The sequence below is a fragment of the Vombatus ursinus genome, unplaced genomic scaffold (assembly GCF_900497805.2).
Source record: "Vombatus ursinus unplaced genomic scaffold, bare-nosed wombat genome assembly UNPS02014814.1, whole genome shotgun sequence".
NCBI lineage: Eukaryota > Metazoa > Chordata > Mammalia > Diprotodontia > Vombatidae > Vombatus > Vombatus ursinus.
Window position 1 is genome coordinate 16,104,287 of NW_020954592.1, and position 18,631 is coordinate 16,122,917.

Here is an 18,631-nt window from a genome sequence, read left to right on the forward strand (position 1 = left end):
AGTGAAGGCAGTAGATGATGGAAGTGATCCAAGACTAAGACATGTCCAGGAATAACTGGTAACATGCTAAAAGGGCTAAAGATTCAAGAGGGGAGGTCAGTGTAGAAGTAAACTGGTTCACCAAGGTGTCAAGATGGAGAAAAAGGGAAAGAGAGGCTAGTATAGGGAAGATGGAAGAGAGAATTGAGGGTTCAAGAGATTGAAGGTCACAGTGTTGACAAAGAGTGGGGTTTGGTAAGCGAAGGGAAAGAGAGGTGAAAAAATAGATTATGGTCAGATAAGGGGATTTCTAAATTCTTTAACAGAGAGGTATATTTATGGGTGATGACAAAAGAATTGCCATCTTTGTGTGTTGCTGAGGTGGGAGTGGAGGAACTCATGGGAAGTGAGTAGTTTGAGGAACTGAGTGGTTAGGGTGTTTGAGAGATACTTAATATATATGATGAAGTCTCCTAATAAGAGGGCAGGAGAGAAAAATTGTATCATAGTCATGTATCATAGTCACTGAGGAAGAGGTGTGATCTAGAGTCTGTAGAAAACAGCTACCACAATTTTGACTGGATGGTGGATATAAATAGCATGAACCTGAAAGGAAGAGAGGTTACTGAGTGATAGAGGTATGGGGAAAACCTGGAAGAGGCACAGTGTACTAACAGAAGAGAAAATTCAGAAGCCAGTAGCAGCAACAGTGGTATGGCTCAGACCCCTAGTTTACAGCAGGGTCTCACTTCCAGCATCTAGCTCAGCCTGCAAAGGAATAACAAAGGCATGAATCCCAGGCCAAAGGGGAACCTAGAATTCTTTCTCTTGGAACCAGCAGATCTTTCCAGCTGGATGATAGTGGTACAGTCCTGCAACAGTTTACTCTTGTACATCTAAACTCAGGTCAGGAACATGCAGAACTCACTCCAAGAGGGCAGCGATCAGACTTTGCCTTTGATAAAACCATCTAGGAGCACTGAAAACTTGTATGTGTCCAGACTCCCAGAGATTCTGGAACAACACAACATTCAATACGCCAAAAAGTAGCAGCAGGACCTCTCCAGACCTTCCTCTCAAAAGTGTGGCAAATCTCAGTTCTAACATAAAATATGAAATAAGCTGGAATGATGGGTGAAAAAAAAAAAGAATCCCACCACTATAATGAGCTATAAACTGACAGAGATATTCAAGATAGAAAGGCAAAAGAAAATGACTCCAAAGCATCTACAAGTAATGCCTTAAAGAAAAACACAGCTTGGGTACAAACTCAACTAGAATTTCTGGAAGAGACAAAATAAGAGGTTTTTTTTTTTAAATAAATGGAATGAGAGAGCTTGAGGAAAAAAACTGGAAAAGAAATGAGAACAATGGAAGAAAGAATTGGAAAGAGAATTAATAGCTTAAGCACAAGAGGTACAAAATCTTGCCCAAGCAACATACTCCCTAAAAATGAGAATGGACCAAATGACTTTCATTAGATAACAAAAAATGTTAAAATAATCAAAAGACTGAAAAAAAAAAAGAGGAAAATGTAAGGTATCTGCAAAAACAAATGACCTGGAGAACAGTCTAAAGAGAAAAAATTTAAGAATCACTGGAATGTTTGAATGCCATTACCAAAAAAGAGTCTATATTATTTCAAGAAATCGTAAAAGTAAACTGCTCAGATTTCTTAGAACCAGAGGGCACAGTGCAAATAAAAATCTAGGGTCTACCACTCACCTCCTGAAAGAAATCCTAAAATGAAAACTCCCAGGAACAACACAGTCAAAATACATAACTTCTGGGTCAAAAAAAAAATTTTTTTTAAATAAAAACAAAACAAAACACAAGTATTGATCTTTGGTGAGTTGATTAATCTCTATGGACCTTTAGTTTTTTCATCTGGAAACCCATCAGTTCTGTTCCTCTGTACAAACATAAGATATTATTATCTATAGTATTCACTCAAAGTCCTATTTTAATTAGGTATTATTCAGAATAAGTGATGTTTAGAATAGGGTACAAGCTGCTAGCTGTGCAATTATATCTACTTTCTGAAAAGCTTTGCTAAACAATTTTCCTTTAACTTGTAGAAACAGTTTGCCATCTCAAAACAGACGAGATATTAATGACCTAAAACATTTTACTTATTTGCCAACAAAAAGGTAATGAGACACTAGTAAGGACAATGATATATAACAGACAGGCATACTAAAAATACATAACTGGTGCAATTGGGAACTGGTCCATACCCTTTGATTGAGAGTTTCCACTGATAGGTTTATACTCCAAGAAAGGTAAAGACAGAAAAGTTAGTTAGCTGAACTGACTTGTTACAAAAAATTGTTACAAGGAATAGCTAGCTCTCTGGGTAGGGGAGGGGAGAAGAATATATTTGGAAATAAAGGTGATATTAAAAAATAAATAAAATTTTTGAAAAATTAGTATGTGATTTTTTTGTTGTTGTTAGAAGCAATACTAGAGAAGAACTATAGGCATAGCCATTTAAGGATAACAATGTTATACATGAATTATCAATGTATATTAACAGATTATAATGTTTCACTATATAATTAAAGACTTTGGTTACAATGTATTAATGATATTATTTGTAAATCATATTGGTTAAAGCATGATTCGACTTTATATTGAAGGACTACACATAACTTTCCTTTCACATTTTGAAATGCCTCTTTTGATACTTAATGTAGGCATTTAAGGTTATAATTTGATTTGAGTAGTCATTCTACAATCTTGGATGTACCATGAATCCAACAAGTGCTCTTACTTAATATCAATGTGACCTTCAAAAAGTCCTTAACCTCTCTGGGTGGGTCTCAGTTTCCTGAGTTTCCATTTCAGTAGCCCAGATCACTGGCTCTTGCCCAAGGTATCTGGCCTACCCCAAACCACCTAGATCACTTAGTTAACTTACTTTACATTTCTTTCACTGCCTTGTCCCAGTGATGGGGTTGAGATCTGGGCCCCAGAAAGGAAAAACCCTGGACTTTCCTACAGGCCAAATCTCTAGCATCTGCCTGAGGCTATAATCCCATCAACTGGCTTTTCATTGTGGCTACACCCAATCTCCCCTCCATTGTTTTACTGTTCTGGCCAGTCCCATCCAGATCTCCGTAGGCCCCTCCTCCACCACCCCAAACTACTCGGCCACTCCTAGATCCCTCTCACAGGCTTTCTGTATATAAGGTCCATCTTGTCTCCATTAAGATGCTGCGATTCTTATATTCTAGCAAAGGCTCAGATTCTAGCCACTGGTCAGATTCTTATAATCTAGCCAATAGCTTACTAATGTTCAGACTTCTTAAGAGTCTGCCCAATATGATGGATGTTCCAATAAACCTTGTCTTTGGCTGAAAGAAGACTTGGGTCAAATTCTTTCAGGCAGGACCCGTGTGTTGTGATACTGGGGTCCCAGCCCCACTGAATCCCTAAACCGCATCACCACCCCAGATTACCTGCATATCTGCCCACTCCTTAATCCCATCTAGACCCTTTCACTGCTGCCCACTCCTTTTTTTGGTATATAAATATATGCTCACGAAGGCTCGGATTCCCTAAGAATCTGCCTGTTCCTTTAGGTGTTACAATAAACTCTGCCAGACTGGAAGATGGTTTGAGTGCATGCATTCATTGCTGGGGGACACCACCCTCTACCCTGACATTTTGGGATTCCCAGCAACCCCAAACTGCATCAAAAGTAGTACTAAAGGGTGACCTACTAATCACCTTACAAAACTCTTCTGTTTCACTACAATTTATTTTGCATTTCTGTCTACCTAGTCTGGAAAAGAAAGCATTGAAGTAAAATGCATCATGGTTCTATAAATATTTCATTTGCTGAGAAGAGGCTACAGAGAGAGAGGGAAGGAGATTCTTTAATTTGTTAGGATCATTAGCTGAGGGCTTGAGATAAAACAAAGACATTTTTGCTAATCTACTATTAAAGTTTCACAAAAGCAGGGATAAGATTAAATGAATCTGAATCAAAGTGCTCTTTCAGGAGAGAGGAAAGATAAATAAGTAAAAAATCTGAGTCAATTACCTTGGAGGCAAGTAGCCTTCAGCAACTCCCTTCCCCATTGTTTTCCAAAGCAGCTTAAAGAGGTCCTATACAAATATCTCAAAGAAGTAGAAAAAAAGAAGAGGACTATAGGAAAGCCTGAATGGAAAACCTGGGGAAGAGTGAGGTTAGGCCCCAAATGAGGTTAGGGGCCAAAGGGAAGGACTCTTCTTCAGATAAACAACTCCAAACCCCCAAATACTATTCATGTTTATATTATGACAATATTTTTATGTTTGAAAACATTTAATTAAATGAAGTTTTTTACCTTTTGAGGAAAAGGGAAGTTAATTCTAAGCACGTTTGGGGCTCCATAAAAATTTTCTGTTATAAATATCCTGCATTAGAGCATTCCTTTGATGTTTCCTTGTACCACAGAGGTGGGCCTTGATTCTTGAATGCCATGTTAAGCACAAGTGAAAAGCTTAGAAAGTCCTGCTAAGATGCTAGAAATACAGAGCACCAGCCAGGTTACATTCAGAGAGGCTTATCATCATATCAAATGCAAGAGGATGAATTTTTTGCCCACAACTCTTGAAAGAATAGCAGTGAAGGAATATCAGTGAAGAAATCATGTATACTAGCCAGTACTAATGCAGTTAGAAAGTAAAAAACATTCATTTTGGACTCAAATGGTTTTAACTAGAAGCTATGATTAACCTCACTCTCAGTTTTTAGATTTTTCAAAAGCAAAGAAAATTTTAAGTTCATTTTTAAAAACTTTTGTTTCCTTCTTTCTCCTGGATCTCACTTTAATGGGGTTAAAGGTGTGATACTAGTATCAACACAAATTTTGCCAGAGAGATTATCTGTTATGCCCCTGGAAACAATCGCCACACTTGAGAAGGAAAACACAGACTAAAAAAAAAATGATAGTAAAATCTAAATGTCTACTTGAATGCAAAAGTCTAAGGTCCACACAACACGGTTATGATGAGATGACACAAAAACACATGGCATTAATTTAAAAATAGTAGTTCAGTAAAACTGAATGACTAGCAGACAATGATAAATGATACTAAACAATAGACAAAATGGGGACTGGGCTGTGTCTATGAATTTTTGTGCCATTTAACAGCCCTAGGAGACTGTTTATAATTCAGGCTGGAAAAAAAAAAAAGATCCATGAGTTCTGAAGGACTTGGGAAATTGAGTACTAGGATGAAGGTCAAATATAATCTCCTAGAATCATTCTGAATTCAATAAAGAATATACATGCCAAGTATCTCTAGACTCAAGGTTAACCCAGGGCTTGTCAAGACCTCAGGGGTCATTGATTTTGTGATTATATCAATTAAAGTGATCCTGTAATTGGACCAATAATGACTTAAATCAAAGGCAGAAGAGGTAAAACCTTAGGATTCTAGTGATCTAGTATCTACTAATACTACATTTGACTGTTAGGAACTTGGCACACTGCTTTGCACTTAGGTGTGCAATAAAAATTTGTTGAAGAATAGTGCTGTCCTGGTACCATGTTTTACCTATCATGGCTTTTAATGGGTTTAGCACCATTTTTAGTCAGGTTAGAAAATCACATCAAACTCTATTAAATTCAGTAAAATTACACTGATATAGTAATACAATTTTCATGAAGATCCTACTCTAACGCCTCATAAAATAGATATTTAACATGATGTATCCATTTTCCAGTATTATTTTTATAATATGCAGGGACAGCTAGGTGGCGCAGTGGATAGAGCACTGGCCCTGGATTCAGGAAGGACCTGAGTTCAAATCCAGCCTCAGACACATAACACTCACTAGCTGTGTGACCCTGGGCAAGTCACTTAACCCCATTGCCTAGCAAAAAAAAACCAAAAACAAACAAAATATAATATCCTTCATATATGTTACATCACAATCACTTGTAAAAATAAATCATTATTTTTGTCAATTGTGAATTTATATTAGGAAAAAAAAAAGAACTAGTATGCCCTGACTGCTCCCATCTTATCCAACCCAATTCCATCTGATTATTCACCTATAATGCTATTCCTCTACAGAGGTTATGAGGATAATGGTAATAGAGAATGGAGGTATAGGTAAGAATGGATGTGTGTCAACCACTACAGTCTCTTGGTCTAGGGCTCAAGGCCTGGAGTGAAGTCAAACCCCAAATGCTTTTCTGTGTTCTTCAACCAAACTACAGGGCCAGCCCTAGCTGGCTGGTTGTGATTGTCTCCCTTCAACTGTTAAGTTAGTCATATATATCGTATCTTATTTTATCAGTTCTAGTAAAAAGCCCTGGCTAAGTGACCTGCTGCTACTGATATTAAGTTAGTAACCCTATTCACTGATAAATAAATTGGGACAGTGTGGGCCTTCTTGTTCTCAATCCCAACTCCAAATTTCTAGTTCTTGGCTCTCTAGCCATGTCATTTATCATCACTGGCAATCCTCTGTTGGGAAAGCCAGGCAGCAACTGGTTTCTTTACTTTGTAAGTCTGGCCAGAGTAGGAAGAAGGAATGTCATCAGGAAGAGAGGAATGGATGGCATTCAACTGTAGAGCAATCTTTTCTCATAAAAACCAGAACATTCATTTTCTCCAATCTAAAGATTTGTGAGTGTATACAGAGTCCATTTTTAATGACTAGGAGTGCGCTATTCATAGAACTTCATTATGTTGCTGACTCTCTCACTGCACTCTCCTACTAAATTTGGTCCTTCAGTAAGGAAGATAATGGGAGGAAGAAAAGATGAAACAAATAAATAAATTTAGGAAATTAGAAAGAAATGCTTAAAAGTAATGGTTGAAGTTAAATTTTGGTCATTTAAAAATCTTCTTTAGCACAAATAATTGAGAGTTGGCTATATATAAAAATTTTTAAGCAATAGTTTAGTGATAAAATAGTGCTACTTCATGTCCCTGTAGAGTCATCATTCACTTACGACGACAAGGTTGCATGACAGGGAAAAGAGCGTTACAGTAAGAGTTGGGAGATGCATATTATAATTGTGGCTTTGTTATTGCAAAGCAATAGAAACTTGGGCAAATCATTTAACTATGACGGGAATCAGTTTCCTAAAAAAATGAGTAGGAAAGGATAGACTCTTTGGGCTTTGGAGTTAAGCATCAAACAAAATAGAATTCACAGTTACACATGCTAACTTTACTGAATTATAGACAAGTGGTAAAGTAACTTAGAAAGCTACTTACATTCGAAGGTTTGAGTTTGTTAATGATGGTTGTTTTGCCACTGTTATCCAGCCCAAGGCACAGAACATGAATTTCCTTCTTCTTCAGGCCAAGCAAGCCTGACAGCTTGTCCAGCAATCCCATAATGATGATTCAAATTTTCACAAACCAGCTAAGATTGCACAAAAGAACACAAAACGATTATAAAAGGCACTCCACTGGGTACATATGTGGGTCAAGAATATGAAGAATGGAGAGACAATGGAAAAGGCAATGTCACTACAGTTTGTAATCAGTAAACAGAATATAAGCTGATTACAGCAAAGAAGTCTTGTCTGCAAAGCAGATTGACTGCTTATAAACCTGGGCACACAGGATAATGAATACCCTTGAAGTTTCTAGACAGGTTTCATTTCAGACATAGTATATGAGACAACAGCATGGATCAGATTCAGGACAATGCTGCTTTTAGGGTCTGTGATTTTAAATTATACATTTGAAGAGGGTATATTAGTCAACAATGACAACTATTAAAGGGTTAGGATTTAGAACCTATAAAATAGGATGACTGAAACATAATCATCACTTGAAAAAATGTTCAACCTCACTAATAACCAGAGATAAAAATTAAAACAAATTTGAGAAATTACCTCACCTCCATCAAGTTGTTAGAAATAATTAAAAACAACAAAACACAATTCTAGTGGGATTGTGGATAAAGAAGTATGTTCACACATTGATGGTAGACCCTCAAATGGGTAGCTTTTTAAAATACGGCAATATACAATGAAAGCTGCAAAAAAATAATATCTTTGGTATCAATTTTATTTTTGGGAATATACTCTGAGAATTTAATCAACAACAAACAACAAACTCTGTTTAAAGATTCTTATGGCAGCATTTTTTTCAACTGTGAAAACAAAAATTTAAATAAAACTGGAAGCAAGCTAAACATTAAATGAGGGAACTGAATGTAAAAATTATGGAGAAATCTTTATGAAATAATGTATGGTGAAACAAACAGATCTAAAGGAACAAAGCACACTCTGACCACATAAAAGGAAACAAGAATAAGCAAGAATGGACACACACATAAAGGATTACAATGAATACTTATAAAGAGTAAATGAAAAGTCCTAACATTATTTTACAAATTGAAATTCACTGCACAAAGAGTTCTAAGGCAATTTAGGGTTATATCGATATTTAATAGGATAATAAGTCACTTACAAAACAGATTTAATTAGTCTAAAAAGCAAAGGGCAGGGGAGTGAATTAACCTTTTGTTTATCAGATAGTATCAGATATTTTTCACTTTACTTTACTGAAAACCAAAGTAAATAAAACAGGTTTAGGTTAGATATAAGGGGAAATATCCTGCCTAGAATTGTTAGCAAATTTTTACCAAGAGATGAAGACCATGTAATTTCTTTCCATTTGGGGGTATTAAAGTACAAGATACTTAGATGTATTCATTTCGGATAATTTAGATATAGTTCAGTATACTAGGTCATGTTTCTTCACTATGCACATGCTATTCAAGTTTCTTCTTTCAAGTCAGAGAAAGATAAAAGTGTATGATGAAAAAGGATCATTCAATTATATTTCAAATTCCAAATTTGGCTAAATTTCTTATAGTATAATAATATCCCTTCATATTCATATACTATACCATAACTTGCCTATCTATTCCACAATTGATGGTGGGCACTCCATCAGATTTCTGTTGTTACTTCATAAAGAATTACAGGTATTTTAAAATATCCTTAGTGTGTGTATTGCTTAGGACTAATTTCTCCCTATTCTCGCTCTAATTCCCTCTCCTCCTTCTCCTCTTTCCCTCAAATTTCCCTGTTGATTGAAATGTAGTTCTCTACCCAATTGTGTGTATGCAAGTACATGTATTCTTCCCCTTTGACTAGTTCAGATGAGAATGAGGTTCAAGTGTTAACTGCACCCCCAACTGCTTCCCTTTTTGTATAGACTTCTAACTACACATCTCAATTTTGTGAAATAATTTTTCCTAGCTTTTCCTCCTCTTCACTTTCTCTTGTGTATTCCTCTTCCTCTCTCTTACCATTCTTTTTTTAAGATCATCAGGCATGAGACACAAAAGAACCACTTCCAGAATTTCTGTCCAATTAGACTTTCTCTATCACTACTGTTGAAGATAGTATTCAAAGTTGTGTTAAGTTGTTTCTCAGTCAAGTCCAACTCATTGTGACCCCATATGGGGTTTTCTTGGCAGATACTGAAGTGCCATTTCTTTCTCCTGCTCATTTTACAGATGAGGAAACTGAGGCAATCAGGATTAAGTGGCTTTCCCAAGGTCACACAGCTAATTAGTGTCTGAGGCCAGATTTAAACTCAGGAAGATGAGTCTTCCTGAGGGTTACGTGACTTGCCCAGGGTCACAACAGTTAATAAGTGTCTGAGGCCAGTTTTGAACTCAGGAAGAGGAGCCTTCCTGACTCTTGGGCTGGTGCTCTATCCACTGTACCACCTAGCTGCCCCAGGGTTCAAAAGGGATACATACATCATCTCTCCATTTTAGAATGTAAGCAGTTTATCCCTGTTAAATCCCTTATAATTTTTCATTTGTGTTTACTTTTTTATGTTTCTCTTAATTCCTTTGTGTTTGAACTTCAAAGTTTCTATTCAGCTCTAGTCTTTTTGTCAGGAATATTAGAAAGTCCTCTTTTTCATTAAAGGTCCATTTCCTTCGATATTATATTCAGTTTTGCTGGGTAAAATTATATCGTCTACCTTTTAGAATATTGTATTCTAAACTCTTCACCACTTTAAAGGGTGGCTGCTAAATCATGGTCGATTTTGACTGTCTTTATATTTGAATTCTTTCTGACTGCTTGCAGTATTTTTTTGTTGACCTGGAAGCTCTAGATTTTAGCTATATCCCTAAGGTTTCTTTTAGAAGGTGACTGGTAGATTCTTTCTATTTCCACTTTGCCCTTTGGTTCTAAGAGTCCTGGACAATTTTCTTTTAAGATTTCTTGATACATGATGTTTACGCTCTTTATTTTGGTTTTGGCAATATAGTTCAATGAATCTTACATTATTTTTTTTTCTCATTGATCTGTATTTCAAGTCAGTTGCTTCTGCTATGAGATACCTTACATTTTGTTCTAATGTTTCAGTCTTTTGACTTTGGTGTATTCTTTGTTGTCTAATTGGTTTCTCCTTGATCCATTCTCATTTTCAGGGAGTATGCTGCTTTGGCAAGGTTTTATACCTTTTGTACTAAATTGTTAATTCACTTTCCAATTCTTTTTTCCATAGCTCTCATTTCTTTCCCAGTTTTTCCTCTAAAAACTCAGAATCTTTCTGAAATGATGGCATTAGATTTCATTTAATTTATAAAAACATTAACTTTTTTTTTTTTTTAAAAAAAAGACTCTTGCTTCATTTCTTCTAAGAATTCTAATTGAATTTGTGCCCAAGTTGTATTTTTCTTTGAGGCTTTGCTTGTAGATGTTTTGGAGTCATTCTTTTCTTTTGGGTTTGTGTATTCAGTGTCCCTGTCACCATAATAGTCTTTTATGACAGGATTTTTTTTTTTTTTGCTCATTCTTCCAGCCTACATTCTGACTTCAGATTTCATATGAGGGCCAGGTTCTGCACACTATCATTGGGAAAGTCTGGACTTTATTAAGTTATAAGAGTGTGGCTCTCTTGAGACTAGTGAGAATTGTGTTATTTTAGACTCTTAAATTTCAGTGCCCTCAAAGTGCAAGGTAAAGTCTGATTGTTACCCCATCCTCCACCCCCTTTTGAACTCCTATTTTCTGATTTGAATCTGAGTATGAGCAACAATTCGCTGCTGCTGCACTTAGTCACCATCAGCCAGCAGGAAAGCTCTGCTAGTTCAGTGACAGAACTGGAGGCTTCTTTAAAGTCTAGGATTCCTACCCTGGTTATTCCTCTATAGGCTTCAAACTGTATTAGAAGGTAGCATTGACACTCTTCTCTGGCCACAGGTTCCTTCCTCAGGCTACTCTAGATTTGTGACCCAGAACTGGTACTGGGCAACAAACCTGTTCCCAGATCACTATATGAGGTCACTACTTGGTATAGGTGTGAGGGTCACTTCTTTGACTTTAGACATAGTCCCTGTGCACTGAAGTGCTCAGAAGAACCCACTCCTGGCCAGACTTTGACACCAGTGTCCACAAATATCTCTGTTGACCTGGGCTGAACAAATGACTCACTGTGATTTTTTCTTGGATTTCCCAATGTGATTTGGCTGATGCATTTTCTAGATCATTTTGGAGGAGTCTGGCAAAGAAGCTCACTGTACTCTTTCCTGCTAGTCTGCCTTCTTGGTTCTACCTCAGAAGTAATCTCTGCCTGTATTTAGCATGAAAACTGCCATGCAGAGGCGGCCAAAAGAGCCTAGAAACAGTCTCAGCCAGCAAACATTTAATCTTCTAAGAACAATATAGATTTACAAATATAAACCATTTTAATTTTTAAAATAAAATTTTATTGGTATATTTTTTTACATCACTTATATTGCCCCATTGTATGTCTCTTAGACCCCTTCCCAGAAACCCATCTCTTATAATAATGAAAAAGAGAAAGAAGGAAAAAAAATGCTCCACAAAATTAATCAACATATAAGAAAAGTCTGATACTCTTATGTAGTCTATAAGCCATTTCTTGATCCTGTTATATTTCTGAAAATTATATTTATAATCCTTCTCTATGACCACTTTTACACAGAAGTCATTGAAAATTAAAGTATGTGTTGATTTAATTTGGGTGCTCCTATCCAATTCTTTGGAGAATTTTCTCATCCTCTGCCACAGATTTTGGCACATAAACTTTTCTCCATGGTAATCTTTTTTATGATGATTACTGCAAAATGAAATGATCACATAAACCATGAAATTATATCTTTTTGCCTTTTGATACATAACAAAACCAACCTCACTAATTCCTTTATTTGACTTTCCAAAGAGAACTTGAAGCCTTCTTTCTAATTAAGTACCATAATTTTTATGTTCTGATTTCATTTGTAGCATTGGTTTTAAATATTTTTTTGTATCATAGACCTTTCTAGTAATCTGGTGAAGCCTATGTACTCCTTCTCAGCATAATTTTTTAAATGCATAAAATAAAATATATAAGATTACAAAGGAAATGAATCATATTGAAATATAATTCTCAAAATATATCTTTTTAAAAGTTCATGACCTAAATTAATTTACTTATTCAGTGTCATACCAATTGAACTACCAAAAATTATTTCATAGAGCTAGAAAAAATAATAACAAAATTCATCTGGAAGAACAAAATGTCCAGAATATCAAAGGAATTAATGAAAAGAAATGCAAGGGAAGGTGGACTAGTTGTACAAGATCTTAAATTGTATTATAAAGCAGTAATCATCAAAACTACTTGGTACTGGCTAAGAAATAGAGTGGTGGATCAGTGGAATAGGTTAGGTATGCAAGACACAGTAGTCAATGACTATAGTAATCTACTCTTTGATAAACCCAAAGACTCCAGCTTCTGGGATAAGAACTCACTATTTGACAAAAACTGCTGGGAAAACTGGAAAATAGTATGGCAGAAACTAGGCACAGACCAACATTTTACACTCTATACCAAGATAAAGTCAAAATGGGTACATGATTTAGATATAAAGGCTGATACTATAAGCAAACTGAGAGAGCAAGGAATAGTTTGCCTGTAAGATTTATGGAGATCCGAAGAATTTATGACCAAACAAGAGATAGAGAACATTATGAAATGCAAAATGGATGATTTTGATCACATTAAATTGAAAAGTTTTCACACAAACAAAGCCAATGCAACCAAGATTAGAAGGGAAGCAGAAAACTGGGAAAAAATTTTTATAGTCAGTGTCTCTGATAAAGGCCTCATTTCTAAAATACATAGAGAACTGAGTCAAATTTATAAGAATACAAATCATTCCCCAATTGATAAATGGTCAAAGGATATGAACAGGCAGTTTTCAGAAGAAGAAATTAAAGCTACGTGAAAAAGTCACATGAAAAAATGATCTAAATCACTATTGATCAGAGATATGCAAATTGAAACAACTCTGAAGTACCATATCATACCTATCAGATTGGCTAACATGGCAAAACAGGAAAATGATAAATGTTGGAGAAGATGTGGGAAGATTGGAACATTTGCATTGTTGGTGGAGTTGTGAAATGATCCAACCATTTTGGAGAGCAATTTGGAAATATGCCCAAAGGTCTGTAAAACTATGCATACCCTTTCACCCAGCAATACCACTTCTAGGTCTGAATCCCAAAAAGATCATACAAATGGGAAAAGTACCCACATGTACAAAAATATTTATAGCAGCTCTTTTTGTAGTGGCCAAGAATTGGAAATTGAGAAGATGCCCATCAATTAGGGAATGGATGAACAAGTTGTGGTATATGAATGTAATGGAATACTACTGTTCCATAAGAAAAGATGAGCAGGTGGTCTTCATAAAAACCTGGAAAGACTTATATGAACTGATGCTGAGTGAAGTGAGCAGAGCCAGGAAAACATTGGACATAGTAACAGCATCATTGTGCAATGACTAACTTTCATATACTTGGTTTTTCTCAACAATGCAAGGATCTAAGACAACTCCAAAAGACTCATAATGGAAAATGTTGCCCATATCCAAAGAAAGAACTATGGAATCTGAATATAGATTGAAGCATACTATTTGATTTCTTTTTTCTTTTGTTGTTTTGTTGTTTCTTCTTTCTCAGGGTTCCTCCCATTGGTTCTAACACTTCTTTACAACATGACTAATATGAAAATATGTTTAATATGAATTTATACAGGATATGGGGAGGAGGGAACGGAGGAAGGGGGAAAAATTTGAAAACTCAAAAGCTCATGGAAGTGAATACTGAAAACTAAAAATAAATAAATAATTTTATTAAAAGTTCATGGACTTTTAAGAACCCCTGACATATCAATAATAATAATAATAACAAAACAACAACAATAATAATAATAATAATAATAATAAAAGGAGTAAGGTTTTTTTATTTTAGCAATAGTAGGTTAATTTATTGGCTACCATGTAAGGAAATCACATTTAAGGTATAAACAGTTAAACTGAATGCTCATTTACAGTATACAAATAAATCAGGGGCAGCTAGGTGGCACAGTGCATAGAGCTCCAGCCTTGGAGTCAGGAGGATCTGAGTTCAAATCCAGCCTCAGACACTTAACACTTACTAGCTATGTGACCGTGGGCAAGTCACTTAACCCCAATTGCCTCACCAAAAAAAATCAATCAATCAATAAATCACTGCATAAGTGGAAAGGGGAAACACAAGATAGGGACATTTCATTTTGTGTTTTTCTTAGTTTTTTCTTTTCATTTCCTAAGTTGTCAGAGCAAAAAGAAAAAAAAATCATCTCTTACTGGCCTGATAATGAACCTGTCTATACTTGGCTAGCCTAACTATATGAATTCAACTATAGAACTCTCTGCAGAAATAAAAGTAGACATGAATAATTGGAGAAACATAAGTTGCCCATGGGCGGGTCTAGCCAATATAATAAAAATGATAACATTACCTAAATTGATTTATTTGTCAAGTACAGTACCAATCAAGCTACCAAAGACTATTTTGTAGAGCTAGAAAAACTAATAAAATTCATAAGGAAGGAAAAAAAAAGGCCAAGCATCTCAAAAGTATTAATTTTAAAAAAATGGTAAGGAAGGAGGTCTATCAGTACCAAATCTCAAACTATTCTACAAAGCAGTAATCATTAGTCAGTTAATAAATACGTATTAAATGCATGTGTTCCTGGCACTATTTTAAACGCTGGGGATACAAAGAAATGTAAAAGACAATCTTAAGGAGCTCATAGTCTAACGAGAGAGAAAATATGCAAACTATGTATACAAATAAATTATATACAGGGGTGTAAAGTGAAAGAAAACTGGAAAGGTGGTGGGGAGGGCAAGTTATGAACACAAACAGAGGATTTTCTATTTGATCTTGGAGGTGATAGGAAGCTACTGAAGTTTACCGAGTAGAGGCATGGCATGGTTAGACCTTTGCTATAGGACCATCACTTTGACAGCTGAGTGGAGGATGGTCTGTAGTAGTATAATAGAAATACGACTTTTCTGATTACCTGAATTAGCCTCAGCTAATCAGTCATAACCTGATAAGCCTCAGCTTCCCTGATGTAGCTTCCTAGTTTGGGGCCCCTGACGTGAAGAATCTGAGCTACTCTAACTTCTTGGGTTCCTGAGACTGATTGTTGGCATATCCTGCAGTGAAAGATGCTCCCAGAGGTCCAAAAGGAGGGAGTTGTCATATCCTGATTACTTACAGACCAGACACATGTCCAGATGGAGATGTGGGGGGACCATCAAGCATCCTAGAAAACATAGGGGCCACTGTATCTTTGTTGCATATTCTTATTGTTAGGGCAAAGTAGATGTTCTTTGTTAAATGGTCAGTGCCTTGTGAATGCCTCATTTCTTTCCAACAACAAATTTGAACTATAAGAGAGTGCTGGCCATGGGGCTATCCCTCCAACAAGCAGGGAAGGACTAGTGGCAGGCAGTTCCACTGAGGTGATGAAGACCTGCATCACAGTAGTGGCGGTGTCGGAGGAGAGAAGCGAATGAATTTTAGATGCTATGAAGATGAAATCAATAGACCTTGGCAACAGGTTGCATTCTGGGGGAAAGACTGAGAAGTCCAGAGGGACATTCCCAGTCACAAGCTTGGATGACTGGGAAGGATGGGTGGAGTAACAGCCGGAACAAAGAGGAGGAAGAAAAGGGGGAGGAAGACGAAGAGGAAGAGAAGAAGAGAAAGAGGAGAAAAAAGAGGAGGAAGAAAGGAAGAAGAGGAAGGAGGAGGAAGGGAGGGAGGGGAAAAGGAGAGAAAGAAGAGAAAGAAGGAAAGGAAGAAGAAGAGAAGAGGAGGGAGAGGAAGAAAAGGAAGAAGAGAAGAAGGAGAGGAGGAGACAAGGAAGAAGAGAAGGAGGAGGAGAAGAGGAGAAAAGGAGGAGGCGACGGGGGAGCAGACCCCCTCCTGGCCGACTCGCCCCTTTACTCACCCGCGATTCACCACCGGGGGAGCGGGGCGGGAACCTTGCGCGTCTCTGGTTGGGACACGAGGGACCCCTCCTCAGCTCTCAGATCCTGTCCGATCCCATCTAAGAGGACTTGCCCAGAGGCCTGAGGGATTCATCCACTCAAGTCAAGAGGGTCGGGAAAACCGAAGCGCCCACAGAATCTACAGGGAGCTAGCAGAGGAGCTTGCGGCATCGTAGGCGTCCCCTAGGCAACCGTGGCCCCTTCCGGCCCCGAGGCCCCGCCCTCACCAGGCTCTTCCTTTCTCCTTCCTCTTACAGAACGCGGAAATTGGATCTGAGATTTGGTGGGGAAGGTCGGGCCCCCCTGGGGGCGTGGTTGGCGGGTTGGGCAGTAAGGAGGGAGTGCGCATGCCTGGCTAATGAAGCTTGCCTGGAAGTGGCTAATACGGGGAGATGAGGTAGGGGTAGGGAATGACTGCGGCAGCCTCACAGATTCACGGGAAATGTAGTCCTTTTCCTTGCTCCTACCTAGGTCGTTTCGGCCCTCTGGGAGCATCTCTCACTGCAGTGATTTCTCCCCACTCCCTGTTAGCCCCTCCCAAAGCTAGATACTTTTGTGGGGAGCTGGCGCGGAGTTTGTGTGGGCTCCCTCCTGTAGGGACTGACATTGAATAGGGGGTTGGTGCTTTTTCTACCTTAATGCCGCTCCTCCGAGGACGGGGCTGGGGCACAGAGCAAGCGCTCTGAGCAATGGTAGCTGCTGGCTGCAGGGGGCAGTTTGCAGTTTTAACTTTGCATCTTCCTTTTACTCCCGGTTGGAGCGGGGGCACGGATCGAGTCCCCTGATTTTTGTTTTAAGGACAAAGGAGCTGCCACCGGAGTGCCCAGACTCTCCTAGCTCTTCTCTCCTCTTGGGGGAAATGGGAACAGGACCTCTTTTGGCTCAGGATCCCGAAGTTCTGGAGCAGAAATAGTAATCAACATAGATGATCTTTATGTAAAATGTGTCAAGTACTTTGCTTGACCCCTACCCACTGTTTGGGAAACAGATCCCCATGAATTCCTAGGGCAAGGATTGAGAAATTATTGATTTGGTGATTCAAATAGTGTGTGTGAGAGACATAAATGCCTTTAAAATATAAAGGAAATGTTTGGCACTTACTTTTTTTTCTTCATTCCTTTCTTTGGGATGGCTGCTTCCTCCTGATTGCCGAACCACAGGTAGTTCCTTGTGACCTTGAACTGTTCAATTGCTTTCTCATACGGTGCCACGTATCCCTTAATCATTAAATCCAAAGACTTTTTTCCTGTCTTCATCTTTCTTCATCCTTTTTGACTCTTCTGTCTGTTTTAATATGACTGAGCACTCCTTTCTGTAGACTCCCTTGACTTTTGTGACACTATTCTAGCCTACATCTCCTAATGTTTATAATCCATCCTTATGCAAGATTCCTTCCCTCTCCCCTACGTGCTGTTCTGTTATTAACACTTTGTTCTTAGCGATCTCGTCTGTTCTATGTATCCCTCTGCAATTTATAATTTTAGAGAGTTGCCTTGGGACACTGAGTGTTTACCTAAGATGACACAGCTAGTATTTATTAGACAGGGCTTGAAACCAGATCTTCCTGACTCTGAAGCCAACTTTCTATTCACTGCCATGCCCTCTCACACCTCTGTGCAAATGACTCCCAAATCTATAAAAGCCACCCTAATCGCTCCTCTAAACTCTAGTCTCATATTGCCAACTTCCTGCTAAACATCATTTAGATGTCTAGGCTCTTTTTTTGATCATGGCTTTCAGATAGTCCAGTAATTTTAAAATTATCTCTCCTGGATCTATTTTCCAGCACCCAATGCTGAACTGTGTTCCTCTCCCAGACATACCTTTCGATCAACCATCCAGGTTGTCTTGGGCTGGAAATTTGTTTCACTCTGTCTTTTTGTGGGTTCTGCTGCTTTAGAATTTGTTTAGAGCCATTTTTTACAGGTGTTTGGAGGGGAGCTCAAGCAAGTCACTGCTTTTACACTGCCATCTTGGCTGCTGATCAGAAGGGTTTTTTTTGTTTTTTTAGGCAATTGGGGTTAAGTGACTTGCCCAGGGTCACACAGCTAGTAAGTGTCAAGTGTTTGGTCTGAGGCTGGATTTGAACTCAGGTCCTCCTGACTTCAGGGTCGGTGCTCTATCCACTGCCATCTAGCTGCCCCATGATCAGAAGGGTTTTAAAGAGTAAGTTGTTTCCACACTGAAGCAGGAAATAAAGCAAGATCAGAAGATCCTCAGTAAAGCTGAAATCATTGACCATCCACAGCCACAACTGGCTTTCCAAGAGCAGAAGGCTTATATGATTTGCCCAAATTCTGAGAGGTAGTAAAT

General features: G+C 37.8%; 1 protein-coding gene across 1 annotated transcript in view; it reads right to left on the minus strand.

The window, feature by feature from the left end:
• The window catches only part of ARL6 (ADP ribosylation factor like GTPase 6), a 36,622-nt gene extending 20,038 nt beyond the window's left edge, over window positions 1–16,584 (minus strand). The window contains exons 1-2 of the mRNA XM_027835371.1: window positions 16,279–16,584; window positions 7,207–7,357 (exon numbers count right to left, since the gene is read on the minus strand). Coding sequence (XP_027691172.1) covers window positions 7,207–7,329 — 123 coding nt within the window. The 5' untranslated portion in view covers window positions 7,330–7,357; window positions 16,279–16,584. The remainder of the gene's footprint in view (window positions 1–7,206; window positions 7,358–16,278) is intronic.
• Between the last annotated feature and the right edge of the window lie 2,047 nt (window positions 16,585–18,631).